The 23,429-nt window shown below is 52.6% G+C and overlaps 1 protein-coding gene, 1 long non-coding RNA gene and 1 pseudogene across 4 annotated transcripts; 1 reads left to right on the forward strand and 2 right to left on the reverse strand.

The window, feature by feature from the left end:
- Positions 1-268: 268 nt before the first annotated feature.
- On the forward strand, positions 269-4,487 carry LOC134418620 (uncharacterized). Its single transcript, XR_010027826.1, has 2 exons — positions 269-421; positions 2,149-4,487. It is a non-coding gene; the product is annotated as an uncharacterized LOC134418620 (long non-coding RNA).
- Positions 4,488-4,909: 422 nt separating this feature from the next.
- On the reverse strand, positions 4,910-14,584 carry LOC134418621 (uncharacterized). Of its 3 annotated transcripts, none has more exons than XM_063157142.1 (9): positions 14,562-14,584; positions 14,102-14,468; positions 10,642-10,765; positions 9,423-9,493; positions 9,199-9,321; positions 8,378-8,592; positions 7,853-8,007; positions 6,638-6,763; positions 4,910-5,151 (listed from the first exon to the last, which is right to left on the reverse strand). In XM_063157142.1, exons 1-7 carry the CDS (start codon positions 14,567-14,569, stop codon positions 7,968-7,970), a joined length of 948 nt encoding a protein of 315 aa, XP_063013212.1. In that variant the 5' UTR covers positions 14,570-14,584; the 3' UTR covers positions 4,910-5,151; positions 6,638-6,763; positions 7,853-7,967. The 3 variants fall into 3 exon arrangements, with proteins under 3 accessions (XP_063013212.1, XP_063013213.1, XP_063013215.1); XM_063157143.1 differs by lacking the exon at positions 4,910-5,151 and adding an exon at positions 5,644-6,307; XM_063157145.1 differs by lacking the exon at positions 4,910-5,151 and having other exon boundaries at positions 6,314-6,763; positions 7,853-8,004.
- Positions 14,585-15,709: 1,125 nt separating this feature from the next.
- On the reverse strand, positions 15,710-19,848 carry LOC134419132 (ras association domain-containing protein 6-like; annotated as a pseudogene).
- Positions 19,849-23,429: the final 3,581 nt, after the last annotated feature.

Genomic DNA, 23,429 nt, shown 5'->3' on the forward strand with positions numbered 1-23,429 from the left:
CGGGCCCGGGATCGGTTTCCGGCCCGGGACGGCCGCGGGCACGGGGCGCTGCCGGGTGCGGGATCGCGGCCGTTCCCCGGTGCGGGCGCGGAGCCGCCGTGTGGGGCCGGGACCTCGCAGGGCGCCCTCTGGCGGACACGGAGCGCGGTGCGAGCGCGGCGCCCCCTCGTGACCACGGGACAGCGGTGCGGGGGGCGGGGCCAGCACAGGTGTGAGGGGCGGGGCCAGTGGCCGTGCCGGGCGACACAAGGGGCGGGGCCAGAGCTCAGATGTGCAGGGCGGGCAGAGCTCAGGTGTGCGGGGCCCCATGGCGGCTGCGCGGGGCGGAGCCGAGGTGATTTAGACCCCGGAAATCGCCTCGATCGCCATTTGCTCACTCAGAGCACGGTGCGGACAGGAGCCCTCTGTGCGGGCTCCGCAGGTGAGGCGCGGAGGCTTCGGCCTCCCCTTCTGTCCCTCTCTCTACCCCTCCCTCCTTCTCCGCGTATTCCCTTTCTTTCTCCCCCTTTCCTCTCGCCCTGAAACGCTCCTTTCCTCTCCTCCCAAACTGGACCCACTCCCACTGCTTCTCATCCTGTCCCTTCTCCGCTTCTCCCTTCTATTCCTCCGCTCTCCACCGTTCCTCTTCTTCCCCTCGGCCTTTCCCTTCCTCTCCCGCTTCCCTCCTCACTCCGACCCCTCTCCCTCCCCGTCCTCACCACCCCCATCTCTCCTGTCTCCCCGTTCTCCCCTCTCCTCCTTCCCTCGCAGCCGCGGGGCTCGGGGTGCCGGGCATTAATAAAGCCCTGAGGGCCGGAGCCCGGCGCCCCCGCCCTCGCTGGGGTCCCCACACGGGGCCGGAGCCGCTCTGCGGGTCCCCCCATTGCAGTGCAACACAGCGCCCCGCACCGCCGGGGCTCCGGCTGTCCCAGCATCACAATGGGGGGGTCCTGGGGTGGGGAGTCCGAGTTACAGGGGCCTCCTCGTTAGGAGGGGGTCCCAGGGGGGAGGGGGGCTTACGAGGGGCCGTCTCCGGAGGAGGGGGTCCTGAAAGTGGGCGGGGCCTGGGGGGGGTAACTCCCCCTCCAGGCCCCGCCCACTCCCCTGGCCCCCTCCTCCGGCCCGGGTCCCGTCCCGGCTCCCTCCCGAGGACCCCTCTCCTCCGGACCGGGGCCCGGGGGGAGGGAGGGGGCAGGGCCACGGCCGACGGTCGTGTGTCAGGCAATTCCCCCCCCCTCCCCCTCCCCCCGCCCTGTGTGTTCACACTGCAGAGTGACGTATCCCCCTCTGCTTCCCTCCCACCTCCGGGCCTCCCTCCCCCCGGGCCCCGGTCCGGAGGAGGGGTTCCCGGCAGGGGGCCGGGGCAGGAACCCGTCCGGGGGAGGGGGCGGGGCCTGGGGGTAACTCCCCTTCTGGGCCCCGCACACTTCCCCGGACCCCTCCTCCGGAGGGGGCCCCTCCTACCAACCCCCAGGGAACCCCCCAGTGTGATGCTGGGACAGCCGGAGCCCCGGCGGTGCGGGGCGCTGTGTTGCACTGCAATGGGGGGACCCGCAGAGCGGCTCCGGCCCCGTGTGGGGACCCCAGCGAGGGCGGGGGCGCCGGGCTCCGGCCCTCAGGGCTTTATTAATGCCCGGCACCCCGAGCCCCGCGGCTGCGAGGGAAGGAGGAGAGGGGAGAACGGGAATAGGGGAGCAGTGCGGTAGGTGACGGGAAGGTGCGGAGAGGTCGGGATGTGCAGGGCAGCAGGGGAGAGGGCTGGGAGGAAGGCAGGGTGGAGGAAGGAGCAGGACTGAGGGCAGGTGGGGAGCGACTGGGGAGGGGGGTTAGGGGAGCAGGGAGAGGGGATGGGGGGAGCTCGGTTGGGGAGGGAAGGAAGAGGGAGGGTGTTGGGAAATTTAGGTGACTAGAGACTGGAAAAGTACAAAGCCGTGGCTAATTCCAAGTTTTGCACCTGCTAGATAGTGTGTCCTTGGGCCTAGCTGTAGTACAATAACAAATAGTGAAAGAGACATGAGAAAAGAGAGATGTAACCCCTAAAGAATGAAAAAGAGTTCATGGTATAGTTTAACCAATAGATTGCTTGGCTTACAGAATATTCATAAGCATATTATTTGCTATATAAGTGTTTAATGCTTTCTTCAATAAACTGGACCTGTGATGAACCAGCTGGTGTCCTGGTCCCCTTCCTACGACAAATGGTTGACCCCGAACGCTGACCCCCTCGAATGAAAAAGGGGGAGAGAGCATGCCACGGTCGAGGAAGTTGGAGCTGGGTCCTGAGCAGCCAGGACTGTGCCGGAATTTTGAAGCACCCTTGGGGTTCACATCGGTGACTCAAGCCATTCACGTGCTGCCGGAGCCTGGAAAGCTGCAAGAGCGCTCACGAAAGAGGTATGAAAAGGCAAGCAGCATATAATTCATTCGCCGCGTATTTAGAAAGGCGAGGACTAAAGGGGATAGATTTAAAAAAGGAGCTACTAGGGTTGTTACCCTACGGCTATGCTAAAGAAGTTTTCCTTAACCCTCATATGGTCTATGAACTCTCGGAATGGACAAAATTTGGGAATATACTGTGGGAAGCGGTGTTAGAAGATGATAAGTCAGCAAAGAAACCGAGCAAGCCATGGCGGGTGATGGTCTCTGAGCGCAAGGCAGCAGCCGCGGCTCGGGGCGCCTGCGGGGCTGTGCCCCTCCGAACTCGGCGTGGGCGCTGCGCCATGGGGAGCAGCCGCGGCGAGCGGCCGCCTGGAATATTACGCTGCAGCAGCGGGAGCAGCGGGAGCGGCGACAGCGGCGGGGCGAGCGGAGCCGCCGCGGGGGGAGCGCTTCTCCCTCCGCCCCGCAGCCGGCAAAAGCTACAGTTTAAGACCTAACAGCCGTAATAATTGTGACTCTTGTCAACAAAAGATCCCTACTGCAATTGAGAGACCAGTGATAATAAACAAGCGACACCAAGGACCATTACTATCAAGAGACGTTTCTCACCTAAGTTAGAAAGATCTTTTGTCCTTCCTAGCAGAGACTGTAAAAGAGAAATCAGCATAGTGTGAATGCGTAGGTCAAATTTCGGCCGATTCGGCTTAGCATCCGTTATGTTGTTTTAAAATCACCTGTATTAACAGAGACTTTAAACATCAGAAGTATAGACTTTAATCAGTGAAACATCAAACTCTGAAATTATATTTTGAAAAATTTAAAAATGTTAAAAATATGTTAAAAAGATTGTATAAGTAAGATGTAGTGAGTATGCTTTTTGTATTCTTTGAGCCTTGCTTGGATGTGATAGAGGTAAAAGCAAGCACTGAATTCAAAAGAATTTTTCCACAGGTATACCTTGAACAAACTTCTTATGTTTAAATGCATTTAAGTATAAAAATGCTGCAACAAACACGTGAAGAAAGTTGTTTTAGCTTAGTATTTTAAAATCAGGCCTATAAGTAAGTTATAGTAAATGCTATACTTATAATTCTATACTATTCTATAGTAAGTTTTATTTGTTGTTAAGTAGTTTAGGTTAAATTATCTATTAAGTGCCATTAAATGTTAAATACTGTTAAGGTTTTAAATTTTGTTAAGTTTAAGTAAAGCTAGATTCTGTTTAAATTATGTTAAGTTTAAGTTATATAAAATTTAAAATCAGCTGATTTTTGTTAAAATTAAGTTTAAGTGATGTTAAGTTCTGTTAAGTTTAAATATTTTAAGTATTTTAAGTATAAATGCTATTAAATTTAAATGATGTTAAATAGATTTATACTTTTTATGATAAGCGTTTATTTTATGACTTGTGTGCAAAGTGCTGTTGTGAACATCAAAGAAACTTTAGTTAAAAGAAACAATCAGAAGTATTTGTGAGTAAAGCCGTTTCTGTTGAAAGTATATCTGCTGTTTGAGAATAAAAAGCAAACTATTTGAAAATAGAAAGCAAACGACGCAGATAAAACCTGCGCACATGTTATTCCTTTAGCTTATTTTTGTAGGTTGTATTAGCACACCTGAGTTTTGTTTGAGCCTTATAGCACATAAAATTCTTTATGTATCTGTTGTATAGCATATCCTATAAATAGTAATAGCCTTTTTGGTTTGTTTCCCTGGCTTAGATCCCTTGTAAGAGAGAAACCTTGCTAGCTGAGAATATTGTTTAGTTATTAGAATTGCCTATTTTTGTGTTGCAAAAAGTGTGACACAGTTAGCCCATAGAACTTTGCTTTTTTTAAAAAAAATAAAAACAGGGGAAGTGTTGGGAAATTTAGGTGACTAGAGAATGGAAAAGTACAAAGCCGTGGCTAATTCCAAGTTCTGCACCTGCTAGATAGTGTGTCCTTGGGCCTAGCTGTAGTTCAATAACAAATAGTGAAAAGAGACATGAGAAAAGAGAGATGTAACCCCTAAGGAATGAAAAAGAGTTCATGGTATAGTTTAACCAATAGATTGCTTGGCTTACAGAAGCTTATTATTTGCAATATAAGTGTTTAATGCTTTCTTCAATAAACTGGACCTGTGATGAACCAGCTGGTGTCCTGGTCCCCTTCCTACGACAGGAGGGAACAGAGGAGTAGGGTGGGGTACGGTAGGGGAATAGAGACAGGGGGGCGGGGGGCGGCCGTAGGGGAAGAGGGAGGGGAGGGCTTGGGGGTAGTTGGAGGGGGGGATTTGGGGGGGGGGTGTAGGGGAGGGGTGGAAGGGAGGGTAGGAAGTAGAGGTATAGAGAAAAAGAAATACAACAGAAAAAAAATGTAAAACAAAAGAAACGTAGAGAAGAAGAGCTATAGAGTCCCGGGCAGCAGCAACCTCCCTCACCGAACACCGAGGGGTAAATAGCTCCGCCGCTTCCTCCCCGCGCCTTAAATCCCCCAAGGCGCACTGGGGTCCCTCGCACCTGTGCCGGCCCCGCCCCCGGGGCCCCGCCTACCCCCGCCCATAAATCCCGGCGGATCCGCGCCTGTCGCTCTTTCGGCGGGGGATGCTCAGCTCGGGATGGGTGGGAGCGTCGGTCGGAGCGCTGTGCGGCGATCCGGATCGGGGGTTGCTGGTGCTGGTGCTGCGCAGAGTTCAAGACGCTCAGGAGTCGGGATCTGGGCCCAGGAATCCGGGTCCGGACCCTGCCGGTGTTTCCTGTGGGAGCCGGGCCGAGCCGCTTCTTCCTCGGTGGTCAGGGTGTGGGTGCTGGGGCTGGAGGATCGAGGTGGGATCGGGGCTGGATCGGGACCGGCATCACCGCAGGCGGGAAGACCCGCTCCGGGACAGGCGCTGTTGCTCCAGCTGCGGCCGGCGCAGGGCTGGGTCCCGCCGGGGCTCCAGGCCTGCTCCAGCTGCGGCGGCAGGGAGCCGGTGCTGTGGCACTACCATACCCGCCAGGAGAATGACGCTTCCCGGGAGCAGCCTTTGGATCATGGCTGGACGCGGGAAGGACACGGAGACCACCCGTACCGGCCCCGGGACCCCATCGGTATAGCCGCTTGCTCAGCGCTGCTGCTGCCCCCGGCCCGGTAACCCCGGGGGGACACAGACGCCCCTCCGGCCCGGTAACCCCACGAGCCCCGTGCTCCCCTACGAGCCCCGTGCCTAGGACGGCCGCTGGGGCCGAGGCGTTGCTGCTCCTGCTCCAGTTGTGCCTGCGTGGGACTGGAGCCCCAGGGAAACACAAGGGAAAAACCCCCAGTGTTAAAAAACCAGTGAAAACTGTTTGTTCTTTATTTCCAGAGCAGTCAAACGCTGAGAACTGACTGGCCCAGCTGCACATTGAACACAGAATTTCGGTCATCTCAGCACCCTGCTCCAAACACCTGGGCCAATCCCAGGGCTGTTCTAAAGGCCCTGTGTGGGATGGGAATGACTGCTGCCAGTAAGAGAACTCCTCTGCAAATGCAGCTCCTTCCCTTCTGCTAATGCTGCTTTACACACCAGCCCCTGCAATGGCCGTAGGGCACAACTGGCTGGCACTCAACATGTCAGCACCAAACCCTTCCCCGTGACCCTGATTTTTCTGCCCTTTCCAGGATTTACCCAGCAGCTGGAAACGTGCTCACACAATGTCCCTCTGCTTCCCCAGAAGAAGTGAACAAGACAAGTCCTGAGGGTGACCTTGCTCCGTGGCCAAAGTTCCTCTGGAGAGTGGCAGGCGGCCTTTCCTGCAGGTGAGCGCCGCCAGGCCAAAGCGATGGCGGCTGCTGAGGCCGGGGCTGTTTCTGGCCCAGAGGCCTCGGTGTCTCCTGCTCGCTGCCAGCCGTGCTCCCTGGTGTTCCCCCAGCGTGTCCCAGCTGGCTGGGAGCGCAGGGCAGGAGGAGCCAAAGCCCCTGAAGGCAGCAGCCCCTCGTGTCTGTGGGATCTGCAGGAGGAGCTGTGCCTGCACCGTGGCTCCTGGGCCCGCTCTGAGCAGGCATGTGGAAATGCTCCAGCCCACACAGAGAGCACCAAGAGCCCAGAAGGACCCCAAGGAGCAGCTGGCATTACCAGGGAATGGAGGCACAGGCTGTTTGCAGAGGGGCTCACACAGCAATTCCCAGTTCAGAGCTCCCACACAGCTGCAGGTATGTCCCAGCCACCCCAAATCCCTTCCCTCCTCGCCAGCCTGAGGCCATCATCCATCAGCAGCATTGAAGCCCAGGCAATCTTCCCCCACAGATACTGAATCCCAGGCAGTAGCCCTCAGAGATACCTGAAAATCAGTGGGATGGAGTTTGGAGTTTTTCAGGGATCCAGCAGCAAGTGCACAAGTGAAGGAAAGCTTTCACAGGTAGGCCCCACTGGAGGTGTGCTGCAGACAGAGCTGTGCATCCCCTTCCTGAGAGAAAAGAATTTGGAGAGGCCACTGCTGAGGCTCTGAAAGGAGCTGAGCTTCTGCAGGGAGAGATGTCTCCCCCTGGGTACAGGGGCTGCCCCAGCACAGGCTGGGGGCACATTTGGCCACTGCCTTCTCCTGCTTTGAACACCAACTGGATGTTCTCCACTCTGGAGCTCAGGGGGGTGAAATCAGCTCAATTCCAGGCAGCTCTGTCCAGTGACCCCAGGGACACCACAGCCAGTTCTATGGAATATAACCCTGTCCTTGTCCCTGTGCTGCTGAGCTTCCTTGGAAGCTCTGCTGGCTCCTGGCACAGCTGCTGTCCAAGGCAGCAGCTCTGCATGGCAATGCCCACACTCCATGGGGCACTGGGAGGTTACTGCAGCGGGAATGGAGCAGGGAATTTCCCAGGGGCTCTGGGAATAATTCATCAGAACTAGCACAGCTGACATTGAACCCCAAATCTGGGCCCCACACAGAGAACAATCTTTGTCCTGCCCCGTCAGCTCAAACCCCTGGGCTGGGAAGTTTTGGGAATAGAATAAATGGAATTACACAAATCACAGCAAGTGCCATCACCCAGAGGGACAATCCAGGTCCCAGACAATTCCTCCACAATCCACTATGGGGGGAAACACCCTGTGCCTGCCAGGAGCTCTGAGTCTGCTTTTCCTACCAGCTCCTGAGCAGTGTCAGGGCCACCATGAGAGCTTTAAAATCCAAATAAACCCCAAATCCCACACAGTGAATAATCCAAATAAAGAAATGCATTCTTGTCACCAAAGCTCAAAACTGTGTTGGGAGTTCTGACAACAAGTTAATGGGATTCCCAGGAATCTCATTAATGCTCTTGGTTTCATTTTTATGTATTTTTAATCCCTCAGTGGGCAGCCTGTACAACTTACCCTGGGATTTAGAGGCTGAGCACGGCTGGCTTTGGATTGACCTTCACCTCTGGCCCCAGCCTGTGCAAACACACCTTGTGCCAGGGTGGGTGAGCTCATCACCTCAGCTTTTCCCTCCTAAATATCCCCTGCTTATTTCCCTGCAGATTAACTCACACTTTGCCCCAAACCATCCACTCCTCACCTCCATGTGGCCTCCAAGTGTCCATTCTGTTCCTCACAGGTGCCCTGGTGACACCACATTGGTCCCTTTGCCTTTCTCCAGCCCGAGGCCGCTCCTCTGCTCGCTCTCTCCAGTCTCATCCCACAGGGATCCTCTTGTCCCTTCCCTGCTGGCTGCTGCCAAGGAAGGAGCACACAGTGAGTCTCAGGGCTGCCCCCTCAGCCCTGGAGAGCCCTGGCTGTGGGCCCTTGGATTTCCCAGGGGAATTGTCTGCTGCTCTCCCTTCAATGACCTCGGCAATTCCCTCACAAATGCCACCTCACTGCCCCTGACATCCCCTCACATTGCATTTCCCCACACAAACAGTTCTTGTATCCCCTCTAGATTGCCCCAGGTTTGCAGCTACATGAATGGCATCATCTGTGCCCACTGCTCGTTACTCACCCAACCAAACTCAAGAGCAAATGTTGGTTGGGCTTTAATAACAACTTGAAATAACTTTAAAGCAAAACAAGTCACCTTTTTCTTCTGTGTTTCTGGACTTACCTCTGAGGATGTGTGCTGAGCTCTGGGTGGAGGGGCCTGTCAGGCTGAAGGGCTGAGTTTGTGTTCTTCTCACTGGGGCACCAGAAATCCCCCAGTCCCTTTTCCCAGGCTGTTCCCAGGCTGTGGCAGCACAGGCAGATGCAGCTCTCAGCACTCCCTGCTCCAAACACAACTCTGGCCTCCACTGCAATCTGTCTCTGCTGGGAGGTTTTCTCCTAGAGAAATCAAAGGATTGCTCATGGCAATTGGGAGAATGAATTTGCACAAAGGGAAGTAAGGAATAAAATCCTGCTCCAGGAGCCCTTGGGATCTGCAGGGCTGCTTAGGGAAGGGGACAGTCACTCCCTGCAGTGCCCCCAGCCCCACCTGCAGCACCAGCACAGGCTGCCAGCTGGGCTCTGCCAGCCCCTCTCCGTCACCCTCCCGGTGCTGCTCCCTCTCAGTGCCCTGGGCAATCCAGCCCTGAGCCTGGGCAGCCCCAAGCTCTGGCTGGCAGCCCAGGGACAAAGGGACACTGCCAGGGATGAGGCACATTCCCAGCAAACGCTCCCAGCAGAGCACACAGGCACCCCTGGAGCTCCTGTGGGGGCTGGCAGGAGGGCACAGCCCCCGTGGGGTGGCAGTGGCAGTGACAGCAGCAAACTGCCACGGTCTGGTGGCACAGCAGAGACACCAAGGGCAGCAGTGCCCACGGGAGGGGCACAGTTAATGCTGCTCCCTGTGCTGCCCCATCCCAGCAGAAAGCTCCAGGGGGATGGACACTCCTCCCCTTCCCCCAGCCCCAGGTAAGCACTGCTCAGTTTCACACACCCAGCTCTCACCTCCAGCTGCTCTGGGGCTGCTGCCACATCCCTGCCAAGGTGCCAAAGCCACTTGGGACAGGGCTCCCTCCGTGTCCCAGGGCTTGGGGATGGCAGGGACCAGGGTGCTCCAGCAAGGACAGCCTGAAACCAGAGCAGATGTCTCAGGGTCAGCAACGGGCTGGGGACAGGAGTTCTAAACCCAGATTGCTGAAAACAGCCCCCAAAATGTTCCATGATCACACCTTTAAAATGGCTCCAAAGGGCAGCAGCTCTGGCCAGTACCTGCACGATTCCCTGTGCCAGCCCTGGCTCACTGAAAAACAAAAGAGATCAACCATCACACAGGCCCTGTTTGCAGAATTCCTGATCCAAAGCCTCACCTTTCCTGCCCAGCACTGAGGGGAATCTGACACAGCACTAATAAGTAACCTTTGCTGAGAGCAGCCACCACCTCAGCCTTGGCAAGATCTGCAGTGAATGGACCTAAGTTCTAATCCTGAACCTAAATTTCTGTCAGTTTTTGTTAGAAAGATACTGGACAGTAAATCATGCAACAGAATTTAAAAGTTGCACAAGGAATAACAAGGCCCAGAGCAAACCCAAACCACCCCCATCACTGCTCCACCCCAGTTTTGGGAGAAATACTGATATCATTTCAAATACTCCCCTTCCCTCCCACTCAGTCCTTCCCTGCACATCCCTGGAGAGGACTGACTCCATCTTTTGTTCCCAAGAGCCCCTCTCCAGCCCAAAGCCCATTTCTCACAGACACAAGCTGAGCAAGCCTGAGGCATTGCTCCCAGCAGCAGGTGCAATTGCTGAACTCCCTTCTCCCTGGATTGCTCTTTTAAGCACTTGCAGGAAACTCACCTGAGCCCAGAGCCTGTTGTGCTTTCCCAGAGGGAAACAGAGCCTGATGGGCCACAGCTCTGGCCACACTGCCCTTGTTCCTGCTGACCTGGGAGGCCACAGGTGAGCCCGGTCCCTCAGAGCCCATCCTTGGGCACCAGGAGAGCTGGAGCTGTTCCCAGATCCCAGTGCCCTGCAGGGCTGTGCTGACAGAGCACAGGCTGAGCTCTGTGCCCACACCATCCCTCATTCTCCTCCCATTGCTGCCAAACTCTCCCAGCCCTGCCCCTGCATCTGTGCCAGGGCCAGGGCCTGCCCCAGCAGGAGCTGTCACCCAGCCCAGCCCCAGCTGCCCCCCCTGGCAGAGCTGGGAATGCACTGAGAGCTCCTGAAGCCCAGAGCAGTCCTGGGGGCACAGACAATGCCCAAGCTGCCCCTCAGGGCACAGCCAACACCACAGCTCCATCATCCCCAGGGAACTCTGGCATTTGTCCCTTCACCTCTGCCCTTGTCCAGCAGGCACAGCTGGGGCTGGGCTGGCACAAATGGCATTGCCATGGCAGGCAATGCCAGCAGAGAGGAAAAGAGGAGCCCTGTGTCCCTGTGACTTACCCCACAGCGTGGGCAGGACCAGAGCCCTCCAGGGCAGAGCCTGGTGCTGAAGCCTCTTGCCTTTGGCTGCCCAAACACCAAAGCTTCTGGCAAAGATGGGAGGAGCTGGATGATTTTTCCTGCCCTGAAAGAAAGGAGAAAAGAAAATTAAGTCCACTGTGGAAGTCAAAGGATCCCAGCTCTCATACTTCTGCTCTGATTGCTCCCTATGGGGTTTATCCATGACAGGTGGCACCAATTCAAACACAAACGTGTCCTTTGCCAGCATTTTTATTCCTGACTATTTCAGACAATAACAGGAAGCTCATTTTTCATATTGCATTCTCTGCCCAATTTGAACAGAACCATTTTTATCCCAGACCCCACATGTCAGTCATTCAATCCTTCACCACTGGACTTTGCACAAAGGCAGGGACACTCAGGGTGCTGCATCACAAGAAATCCCAAAGAGAATCCCCTCCAAAACCTCACAGAGAAAGGATTTTTGCCTTTGGGACACAAGAAAGGCCTTTGACCATTTGCATCCACGTGGAAAGCCCACACTGAGCACTTGGCTTTAAAGATGTTGCACTTGAAGTTACAGATATGGAATTGCTCTGGGATTTGGCATTTCCTGCACCCACACAAACACATTAAGGGAATGAAGTGCAGAGTCCCAAAGTTTGGTTATTCCAATGCTGCTTTGGTAGTGCCACTTGACACACCAAAATCCACAGCAACACTTCAAAAAATGAAAAGCAACTTTCACCCCACATCCCCCTTCCTTTCGATTTTGCAGTTTTGGGCTCCTCTTAAGAACAGGTTAAAGGAAAGAAGAGAAAAGCCCAGGACCTGCTACCAGCCAGGGCACCAAGCACCTGTTTCCCACAGATTCTCCTTACAGCTGATGGCTTTTCTAGGAAAGCTTCAGTTCCCCTCACCACAATCACCTGCAGCACTCAGTGCCAGCCCCAAAGGGCAGAGCACATCTCTGTGCTGTCCAGGGAGCTCAGTCCCTCTCTGTGGGACAGAACCTGCTCTGGGCCCCAGAGCTGACTCCAATCCCTGCTGGCTGAACTGTCCAGCTGTAGGATCCAGCTGGATGCTGAGGGGCAGAGTGTGTGACCCTGTGTGAAAGCCAGGCTCCAAAGGCAGCCCTTGGTGCCCAGCACTGCTGCTGGCAGCCCTGGCACAGACGGGATGGGGCCTCCCCACAGCTCTGTGCCCTGGCACCGAGGGTGGCACAGCAGAGGCTGCTGGAAGTGAAACCAGCGCTGCATTTCCATGGACACTGATGGCACTGAGAGCCCAGCCCAGAGCTGCTCCTGCCCAGCACAGGAGCCCCAAGTGCTGCTGCAGGCACAGGCTCTGGGGGAGCTCTGCAGCTGTGACAGGCAGGCAGCAACAACAATTCCCAGGCACAGAGAGATCCCTCCCCAGCTGCTCCAACAACTGAACCTCTGTGGCTCAGCCTCAGGGCTGTCCCTGCTCCAGGCAGGAGGAGCCACACAGCCCCGAGGCTGGGGCACACCCTGCCCTGCAGCAGGAAACAAGGGGTTAATGAAGCTTTGGGGACACGTCCTGTCCCCAGAGGGGTTTGACAAAACACCCAGCAGTGTGCATCTTTAATAAGGACAGCTTGTACCTATCCTTGCAACAGACTCACCTATGTTATTTCCTCAAAGTCCCTGTTTTAAAATCTTTTGCTACTCCAAGTGTGTAAACAAGATTGACCATGAGCTCTGCACCCTGGCCATGCTCCAAGGCCTAAGGAAGAGCTGGACATCCTCACACTCATCCAATCCGAGGCGCTGCGGCAGCGTTAAAACATTTAAAAGCCACCCCTGCCCCGAGGGTGCCAGCCCAGCGCTAGAGATGGGACAGCAGGAGAGCAGCAGCGACAGCCACTGCAGCCTCGGCAGCCTCAGCGCTCCGGCTGCACCGTCCTCATTGCCCAGCGACGCTCGGCTCTGTTCCCAGCAGCCCAGCACGAACCCGAGGGCCCTTTCCAGACGCAAATGCCCAAAGAGCCGCTGCTCTCCCCTCTGCCCACCCTCCTGCCCCAACTCTGACCCCTTTGATCGCCACCACCCCACCCAGGACACAGAGGAGGCTCTCGGGCGCCAGCTGAGACCCAAATCGTTCCAGTGCCTCAGGAAATAAATACAAAGAAACTCGTCCCTTCTAGGGTAACAAAGTGTCTCGGTGCCCAGCTCCCGTTTCCTAAGGCAGAACACACGGAGCAGGGGAAATGCCAAGTCCCAAACCCAACAAAACCTTGTTTTCCCTGGGTTTCCATCAGGACTGCTCAGGTTTCCCAGCGCCCCCCAGCTGCAGCCACAGGAGCAGCTTCTCTCTGGGACCCCGGGGTGGGCACAGGGACCCCCATCACGCTGCTTCCCGGGACACAGAGCCCAGCCCAGCCCAGAATGAAACATAACAAATGCAGTTATTGCCTCTGCCATTCGTGTATTAGCTCTGGCACAGTATGAAACATAACAAATGCAGTTATTGCCTTTGCCATTCGTGTATTAGCTCTGGCACAGTGTTATTGACCACAAAACTCCTGAGACAGTACAATCTGTAACTACTGCTCTTGATAAAAGCATCATCTGTCAGTTCATGTATGCACTGCAGAGCTTTAATAAATAGCAGTGCAAGGGATACTATTTTAGACTGTAGCATAATAGAGACTGTGAAATGGTAAAATGCTTTTACATGTAAGGAACTCAGAACATGGTGTAAGATAATTAGGTGATTTCCCACATTTGGGGACAATCTTATCTGAAACACAAGATAACAGAAACAGAAACCAGAGCACCGAGAAAAAAGGAAAAAATTATTGACCCTCGTTGTCAAATACCGAGGGAGTGAAAATAAAACAGGATGGCACCACAGGAAGAAATAAAGTACACTGGTTTAATCCACAAGATGGCACGAAGGTTAAAACCAAGCAAAAGAACATCTAAACTCCAAGGACTATTTGAATACGTACAAACTCGAATGAATATGCATACACCACTGCAATGGAACAGAATCTAGAGAACACGGTTTAAGGTAACCGGCTGCTCCTGGCAAACAGCCCAGCACCCCAGCGCTGGCTTTTATCCCTTAACAAACGTGTAAAAATTCTAAGGAGTGAACTTTGTTTCTCACACAACAAAGCGCTGCCCCCGCAGCCGGGACGAGCCCCAGCTTTATTCCACGGAACGCGATCCCAGAGAGCCGCAAGGCCCGGGACAGCCCCGTCCCACCCACAGCGGGTGCCCCGCAGCAGCAGCGCCCGAAGCAGCCCCGGCCCGCTGTGGGTGCCCCGGCCCGCTGTGGGTGCCCCGGCCCGCTGTGGTGCCCCCGGCCCGCTGTGGGTGCCCCGGCCCGCTGTGGGTGCCCCCGGCCCGCTGTGGGTGCCCCCGGCCCGCTGTGGGTGCCCCGGCCCGCTGTGGGTGCCCCCGGCCCCGCTCCCTCCGCTCCGGCCGCTCACCTGAGGACACCGCCCGCCGCCTCCCGGCGCCGCTGCCGAGCCAAGGCCATTGGCCCCGCTCCTGGCTCCGAGGCCGCGTTCTGCGCTGCAGGGCGCGCTCCGGGGGACGCGGGCCCGGGCAGGGCCAGGGTGACCCGGGCTGAGGCGGCTGTGCCAGCGCTCTGTCCCTTCACGGGGCTCAGGCCGGGCAGCGGGGCCCCGCCACCGGCCGCCATTGCACCGCGGAGCAGAGTCAGGGACGGCCGAAGAGCCGAGTGCGGCCGAGTGGAGCCGAGAACAGCCGAGTGTGGCCGAGAACGCCGAGCGTACCCGAAGGGCCGACTCTGGCCGGGATTTGCCGAATCGATCCGAGTTTAGCTGAGGTGAACTGAACGGAACGGAACCGCGTTCAGCCGAACCGAACTAGATAAGCCGAACCGAACTAGATAAGCCGAACCCACGCGAGATCAGCCGAACCAACCTGAACATTACGGGGTCGGTCGAACCGAGCCGAGCTGAGCTCCGAATGCTGCGATCGGCTCCGAGTTCAGCCGAACGGAGCCGAGCCCGGCCGAACCTGGCCTGCTGCTCTCGTGCCCATTAATTAGCGCGAGTGCAGCCTCAGCCTAATGAGCGCTGAACGTGTCACAGACACACCAGCCACCCTCCTGACACTGATGCTCCCAGGGATTTTCCTTTTTCCAGGGTCCAAACTCATCCCAAGGAGTGAGAAAATGATGTCGGCATAAGGAGCTGAGCAGTTCTTGGGAAGGGCCTCGCTGGACAAGGGACACAAATAGCACAGGGAGCATTTAAAGCAAACCAAGTGACAAAAAGCCACCTTTAGGTCAGAGAGAGGCTGAATCCCCGTAAAGAAATCCACTGAAACAACAAGTTAAGTGATGGAAATTTAGGGTTTGGCTGTGGCCACCACCTTCTGGTAGGAAATGTTATCATATTATCCCCAATAGTCACAGAACAAAACAAATAAAGGCATTTTAAATCCTAAGCTTATGAAGTGTAAGTGCAAATGAGATCAAATGCACAAATTCAGGTAAGATATGGACTGTGATCACTGTTTCTGTGGTTAATGGCTTTGTGTTTGAACCTGAGTGACCTCCCTCTCCTCTGTCACCTGTGTGTCCTTGCTGTGTTTCCTTGAGTGTCCCAGAATACCTTGGAAGAGATTCTTCCCCTGCTCCTGCCTGTATTTGTCAGAAATGGTTCATTTAGACAGCACAGCACTCACAAAGAACCAGCCCCTCAGAATCACAGCACCATTGCCCTCTCCCTGAAATCCTGGTCAACAGCACCAGCTCTGTGCCCTATCCCCAAACTTCTGTCTGCCCAAAGTTTTCAGTCACAATGCAGCAAGACCAGAGAATTGAAAAGGATTCAAGTCTTGAACATCAGATGGTGACAAAAATGGCCTATTTAATTCCTACCTCTTAACCATGACTTATTGTTATTTCTGCCCTCTGTGCTCCCTTGTCCCTACCCATTCTCCTGGGCAGGATTATAAACTGTACTTTGAAATAACACACTTGCTGCAACCTGAGGATCTTCAATATCAGCACCTTGACCTTTCCTTTCTGAATTCCCATCCCAGTAACAGGATTTCAGGCAGTGTAAAGTTTTAAAATTTTATTTACTCCATACAATTTTGAGGCCACATGTTCTGCACATCCCTTTCCTCCCTCACAAGCATTTGTTACCTGTCTGAGACAAAGCAGCTGAGGTAAGGCACAGATACCAGGTGAAGACAACCAGGTAGTGCAGGAGGACAAGGAGCTGTGCAGAGATTTATTTTATTTACGTCTCTGTAACTGGAGCTCTAAGATGGAGCACAGCTCAGCCAGGAAGGACCTGGCAGGGGCTGCAGTGCCCTGCGTGGGGCTGGGCTGGAGCCAAACCACATCCCTGGGGAGGCTGTGGGCCCAGCCCTCCCTGGCTGTGACACACAGCCTCTCACTGAGCACCTCCATTCCCGTCAAACACAACGCTCAGGAAGGAACACAATCAACAATTCCAACTACAGAAACCACTGAGGTGCCTTTCAGGACCCCACAGTGTTCAGTCAGTTCTTACTTTGCAGTGCATGAGGTATTTCAGCAATAAATTCCCTGTCATTGCTAAGAGCTGAGCAGCTCCTAAGTGGGAGGGTTTCCAGTTATGTTTTTCTAACCGCAGCTCAAAGCTAAAGCAGTTTCTGCATCCACCAGCCTGAAGCCCATGGATTTCAGGCATATTGCATGGATGTTTTATAACTTAACTGGAAATCCTACCTGCAGTCTTAAATACATAAATATCTTCTGCCATTGACTCTACCGAGAAGCTTTCTGCTGATATAACACAACATTTCTTTAACAGAGGGATAACCATATTCCTAGTTTGCACATTTTCTACCAGCACATTGGTTATTTTTCTATGCCAGCCTCTTGGTGCCAGGTCCCACATCAGCAGGATTTAAAGCCTTGGGCTTTTCAGGGGAGTTTTTGCCCAAGTTCCAAGTCAGAGCCAGCATCTGCAGTTTGGGCAATGTGCATCTCTGTGGGTGCTCGCAGCCCACAGCCCAGCGCTGCAGGGGTTAATGGTGAGGGGACACTTCTCCCACGGGGCACTGTCACTGCTCAGTCCCAGCCCAGAAGGCAGCAGGACTGTCCTTCAGCAGCCCAGGCGTTCCCGGGGCATTCCCAGTGCTCTCCAGGGCCGTCCCATCACGCCGTGGTCTCTGTTTTCTGAACGCTCCGACTGCGCAGGTGCTGCTGGATCAGCCTCTTCTCTTGTGTGTACCTGAGAGGGAGAAGGCATTGAAATAACCTCTGCAAACCTTCAGCACAAATTCCAGCCAGCTGCTCACATGTGGGTCCATTCCCAACCTTTGAGGCCATGGCCCACTTTCCCAATGCAGGCAAGTCTGGTATTTTCTAAATGTTTCCTGACACTTGGATTCAAGGTGATTATCAGCCCATCATGCAGTAACAGATCTGTGGCTGCTGCAGCCTCTTAGTGCTCCTGGACTCAGGAGAGGCTCACAAATATGGCAGCTCCTCTGGCTTGCACCTGTGGGACAATCCCCCTTTTTGCCAGGGGCATTTCCATCACTCACCTCAAGTTTTAAGGGGACATCAGGCACTGAGGTGGCTGAAATGGTACAGAACCAAAATGGTGCCACGTGTGGTGCTGCATTTACCCTTTCCAAGGGAACAGCAGCAAGTACCGACCAAGCCAGTCAAAGACCCAGAAAGCAAACAGCAGACAAAATAAAGAGAAGTTACCCTGAGGGTCCAAATTTTCTGAGGCCTCCAGTCTGTGTGTAGTCAGTGTTAATTATGGAATCTTTAAGAGCAGCAGGATAGGGAAAAGATTACAAACCCTCCCAATGCCTCCAGCCTTCCAATCACAGTGTTCCACCTGCACTCTGCTACATCCATATGTTCTCCTCATGAGCCAATTGTACAGATTGCCCTGGACTCTGTGACACCTCATTTTGTGTCTGCTTACCTTGTAGTTTTCTGTTGAATCTCCAGCTCCTCCTCTTCATTTATTCTGTGCAGAATGGATTCCAAGAGGGAAGATGGAATTAAATGTACTGAGCCACCTACCAAGAAGAAGACAAGAAAGGCACTACTGACTGTGGTCACTGAGGAAAACTCCATGAGCTTTGAGAAGTGAGGATATGCATACATCACTGCTGATCTCCTCCACGTCCCCATCCATGAGAAAGGATTTGCCAACCTTCTCAGAGGGCCCCTGCAGCAGCCTGTGCAGCAAGGGAACATCTCTACTCCTCAGCTGCTTCCTTTCTAGAATGTATAAGCAGTGTCACAAAAAAACACAGAACCAACCACAGGGGCTCCATCTACCACCTGCAGACATGAGCCTTTTTTCCTGACAAGGATCCCATACTGACTCGAGTGCAATGACCAGATACCTAACAGGTCCCTAATGTTGTGCTATTTAAAATACCTTCTCCCCCAGTTCCCTCCTATTCTCTCAGGTGTTCCCTTTAATAAAGATCAAATCTCCCTTTTCCTGGAAAAGTAAACTGCTATGGAAGTAACCTTTTTCCACTGACCAGTGAGTGAACTCAGCATAAGCAATGCAAAGCTGTCAGCTGAAATACACAAAATTATTCAGCTTTTCCTCTCCAGAGGAGACATCTCTGAAGGGTCCCTGAGAAGGCAAGATGTCACAGCACACACACAGTGCACAAACAAGGACAGAGGCCTGGCACAAGTCCTGTTACTCCAAGGGACACATTCCACACAGACACAGAATGATCAGAGCTGAAGTGCTCATGCAGCAGCGGCTGGTTTACCTCCAGATGCATGGATAACGTAAAGTGCAAATTCATGGGGGCTGTTTTCTAGCTGTGAAAAAAAAAAATTCCATTCGGACTCACAGATATTCCCAGCACTTCCCTCTCAGCACATTTTCCCTGAGTGTGTCAGCTCAGAGATTTGGATCCTGTCTGTACAAGAGTTAAAGACAGTGGATCTGGATGAGGCAGAAAGCTGTGCTGCCACGTTCACTGTCCCTGTGCCAGCCCTCACCCTTGTGTTCCCATGTGCCCAAACCAGTAACACACTGCAAACCCAGATCTGTCCTGCCTGCTTTCCTTGCAGCATCCTTAACTGCTTCCTAGAGCTTATTCTCCCCTCACACGTAGATCTGCTGTTTGTGCTGCCATCAAGGTAAACCTCTGTGACCTACCCTCGTGCCTGACAGCCACATTCTGAAAACAGCACAGCTTTTGTATTCCCTACAACTCTACTCCCTGCTCTGTAATTCCCTTCCTTGTTACTCCTAGAAGTTGTTTTCCATCCAAGACACTCACAAGTCTTAATAACCACACAAAGTAATTCTGCAATAGTGAAGTCTCCAGACAAGTTAAATGGGAAGCTTAAGACCATTAAAGTGCAAATTAAATACTAAACAGCCATGGAAAACCAAGGTATTTGAGAAATATGCAGCAGCAAGGGCAAAGCTACTTCTGACCACATACGACATTGTTGGTGGGAGATGGTTCCAAGGAACTTAAAAAAAAAAAAAAAAAAAGGTAGTTTCAGACAGCATGGCACTGGCCTCGAGCAGTACTTGTAGCTGTAACCTTCCCATCTTTCCACACGCCTGGCTCAGAGAAAGCCCGTCCCAGACAGGCGCTGGGATAATCGCCGCTGTTTCAGGCGAGGCGCAGTTCCCGGGGCTGTCCGCGGGAGGGCAGCACCACAGGGTTACAATTGTCCGTCTGGGTTTTTACACTGCGCTCCATGCACTGTCCTCACCCAGCCATCCCACACCTTTCCCGCAGTGCTGGGGGGAGTGCACATGGGAATGAGCGCTTCCAGAACACGGCCACGCTTCCTCCTGCCGGCAGACTTACCTTAAACTTCCGAAGCAACTGCTCTGTCACTTGTCTGCTCCTCATCTGGCTGTGGATCCTTATTTTGGTGTCTGACCCAAAAGCCGGAGTGAAAACTGATGTCTGGGAACAGGAACAGCCACACCACGGCCTGGGCCTGCGGCACACCTCACTGGGCAGGGCTCCCTGTCCCTCAGGTGACAAAGCCAAGCCTAACATTTCCTACCTCGTGGTCGTAGAAGTGGCCGTTGATAGAGAACCTGTGAGTTTCCACTTCTGTCCTGGTGCTGGTGGGGAGCTCGGTCCTCCTGCGCGCGGCCGCGGCATCGCTGCTGCTGCGGGGCACGGTGGCACAGTCGAGCTCCTGCTCCCTCTGGACCTGAGAGTGCGACTTCCATAGCATGGATAACCTGGACAGAAGAGAACCACGCGTCCTGTGCAGCTGCCAGCACCCCCAGAGGAGGGAGGCTCTCAGGGAAGGGCTTCATTTACTGTTTACTATTTATTATTTTTGGGGGGGTGGAGCAGGAAAGGAACGAGGCAGAGGCATACAATGAAGAATAGGCTGCTTGCAGGAGTTGCAGTTTGCTGATTTGCTCCCTTGGGAATGATTTCTTGGATGAAAGCACAGCTCATTGCCACTGGCTGTTCACCAAGTCACCTGCAGAGCCCTAAGCAGCCCTAGGTGGGTGTTTCCCCAGCTTGCAGGGCATGTGACACACAGCAAAGAGATTTCCCTTGGCTGGCAGGGAAGGGCTGATGTGTGTGAGAGGCCTTTTGCACTGTCACAGAACACAGAGTTTTTGGTTAACCTGAGAGCACCGACACTGACTTTTCTCGAGGTCTGGCTGCTCCTCAGTAGATTTCAGTGCCTCCCCACTGATGTGATGGAGGTCATCAAAGTCTCCCCAGTGAGTCATTCCCCTGAAAGACAAAGAGAGTTACCATTGACTGCTCCTCAGTAACTCAGTGGCTGCATTTATCCTGTGCCCAGGGGTCATGTCATACATTCCTATCCCTGCTCAACATACAGACTTCAGCATGGTCATTTTAGTTCAAGTCATAACACAATCATATTAAAATACTGTATGACCAGGGGTCCCAAATGTAACACATCCAATGTAAAACCTGTTGAGTTGAACACCAACCAGGACACAACTTAAACAACTGGCAGTAATTCCTGATCTGTTTTACGCAATATCCTGGATTCATCACACTCAGACTACCAGGCAGGCACACAAAACACACATGTTGTTGTTTAATAGTTACAGGACACAGGTCTGTTACACAGGTTGCACTTGTGCTGTCCAAACCAGCTGTGTAGGAGAGCAGGAAGTTCCATCCAGCCTTTCAGATGTCAATATTTCCACAAATCATTGCCTAAACTCTTCAGCATAAGGTCTTCATCCAGTTACTGCTCTGACTGAGAATAAACCAATTTGTAGTGCAATATTAAAAATAAATTTCATATGTATATGTATACATAAGTATATATGTATTCCCAAAAATACTCAGCTACCCCCAATTTACATGCCAAACAAGATCTTGGTTGTATTGCACACATTTACCAAGTTCCTTTAAGATCAGACAGCCAAGCTGCTCTGCATACCTTAAAGCATGTCAGGGCAGCCCCACATTTCTGGGATCATGACTGAATGTTTACTTTAGCATACAGATTTCCACCAGCCAGAAGATTTTTAAGAACTGCCCTGCAGGCCATATGCACCCCACACCAGCAGACCTGATCAAGGTAAACTGAGAGCCAGATTTGCCTAAAACTCAGGTTCTTTCCTAGTTACTCCTGTCAAAATTCATCCCTGAATTTCAGCAGCCAGAGATGGGTAAGAAGACTTTACTGGAACTCCGCAGCTGCAAAGGTTGCAGAATTAAATCCCCAGTTCAGTTCCAACATGCCTCACATGCAACCGAAGACAATAAGTAATTAGAAAAATAAACTCTGCAATACTCAATTTATAAGGGAGTCATTCAGGGTGAACATTGGCTCTGCCCCTGTATTACAAGATTCAGAATCAGCTCATCAAATTTACCAACCAAGGCTGGGGAAACAGTGTTCAAAACAAAGGAAAAGTACACGGAGTACCTGTATTAGCTGAGCAGAACACATTCGGATATAAAATGCCATTGGCAGATGCTGGAACAGCTGGTCTCTGAGTGTTTTAAGAAGTTTTTACACCAAATTTTGCACAGACAAAGCCAGTATCCATTCCCTGACTTGAACTTCACCTGAGCAGCAATGGTTGCAGACCTCACATACCTGTAAGCTGGGACAGACAATCCTTCAGCACTTACCCACCAGATTCTGGCTTCATGCTCCAGTGTGCACCAACATGAGGCCTCTCAGGGGCTACCAGTATCAGGTGCACATGGAAACACAGGGGGATTGTTTGGTCTTTTCCTATATATTTATATACATCAATTTCCCAGTCCTTGTATAGAAATTGTCAGTTCCCATGAAAAAGAGCAGCCTCCTTCCAGCTCCTCAGGCTGAGGGCCAAACAAAGGTGCTATAAACACACACCTTCCAGCCCAGCAGAGGCTGTTCAAAGGCTCTGCTGTCCAGCAACCACCACAGCCTTTGGGGAATCTGGGATATCCAGGGCAGCCAGCCACAGCCATTGAAGCCACAGCATGAGCTATCTTGCATACCAGCCTCCCTAGGGAAGTCCATCCATTACCTTTTACTGGGGAAAAAGCCCAAATTCTCTGTTGATTTCAGGGTTACAAAAGAGAGTATCTGCTTCTCATCCTGAATCTTTAATCTGATAGGATGCCGTACGCCCCAGAATATCGACAGGATTCCTTCAATGAAGGGGATGCTTCCTTCCTGCTGGAGAAAAACAGGGAAATAGTCAGTGCTGCATAATAATGGAGTAAAAATAATCAACTAATAATAATCTGTCTCTCCTCAAAGTAACAGGACTACAATGAAATCTCTGAGGCTGACACAGCCCTGGAACAGATTACATGGAGGATGTGTAACCTCAGTTTTGAAGAAATTTCTAAAACAGCCAAAGCTGCAGGCTGACCTGATCAGTTCAATAAACCAGTTCTGGTTTATTATATTAGATGGAACCTGTCGTGCAATAACAACACCACAGCGAGTGGAGCTGAGTCCAGTGCTGGGAGGAGAAGAGAGCACTAATTTGTGATGTCCAGATTAGTGGAGTTTCTCACCCCTAAATCCTTACCTGATTATATGTCAGTTGCAGATTCTCTTGATCTGAATAGTAAGAGTTATAATTCTTCAGAAGAGAATTGAGCTACTCTCTAGAATAAAGATCACAATGAAAAAAAATTTTAACATCACTGTAAAATGCAGGTGGTATGTGACAGAGTAACACCCCATAACTGTACTACCCACTGCACCCCTGTATAGGTTTATTAATGATCCATACATCATTTTCTGAGAGAAAAGTTTTGCCAGGTTACTGAGTTGCTCATAAATTACTCCTTTAAAGACCCAGAGGAAATTAATTAGTCAGCCTTACATGACATAAATAATGCTGCCCCAGCATAGCTTGTACTTTGCACCTCTGTAGCAGCCATGAGGAGGATGCAAACAGAACAACATCCCCATGCACCAATGCTCCCCTGCCAAGAAGAAGGAGCCATGGAGACAAAGCCAGCTGCAGCTCAGGCTATGGAGGGCTGAGCAATGACAGAATTATTGAAATGCATTTAGAGGCCATGAGAATGAAACACTTTTCCCCACACCATTTAAAGACGGCTCAGCCTGTAATTCAAGCAAGCAATTCCCAGCAGCAGAGGCGGTTAACCATGGGGAACAACTGTATGGAAGTGCACAAATCCTTCCTTGTGGACTAAGGATTACGATGGTTTCATGTCCTGCCTTGCAGCGAGGTGTGAGGACACTGAGTTTGTTTCCAAATACTGCCTGTTATTTCCATGTTTGTGGGAGTTTTGGAACAGCAGACCCACAGATGGAACACACAGCACCTGCAA

The sequence above is a fragment of the Melospiza melodia genome, chromosome 5 (assembly GCF_035770615.1).
Source record: "Melospiza melodia melodia isolate bMelMel2 chromosome 5, bMelMel2.pri, whole genome shotgun sequence".
Lineage (NCBI taxonomy): Eukaryota > Metazoa > Chordata > Aves > Passeriformes > Passerellidae > Melospiza > Melospiza melodia.

What these genes read in the sequence shown, in the direction of transcription:
- LOC134418621 (XM_063157142.1), bottom strand. An exon ending in GGTCCTGCCCACGCTGTGGG is followed by an intron (nt 9,494 to 10,641) that starts GTAAGTCACAGG and finishes TTTGTTTTTCAG; the next exon opens with TGAGCCAGGGCTGGCACAGG. An exon ending in CCTTTGGAGCCATTTTAAAG is followed by an intron (nt 9,322 to 9,422) that starts GTGTGATCATGG and finishes CTCTGGTTTCAG; the next exon opens with GCTGTCCTTGCTGGAGCACC.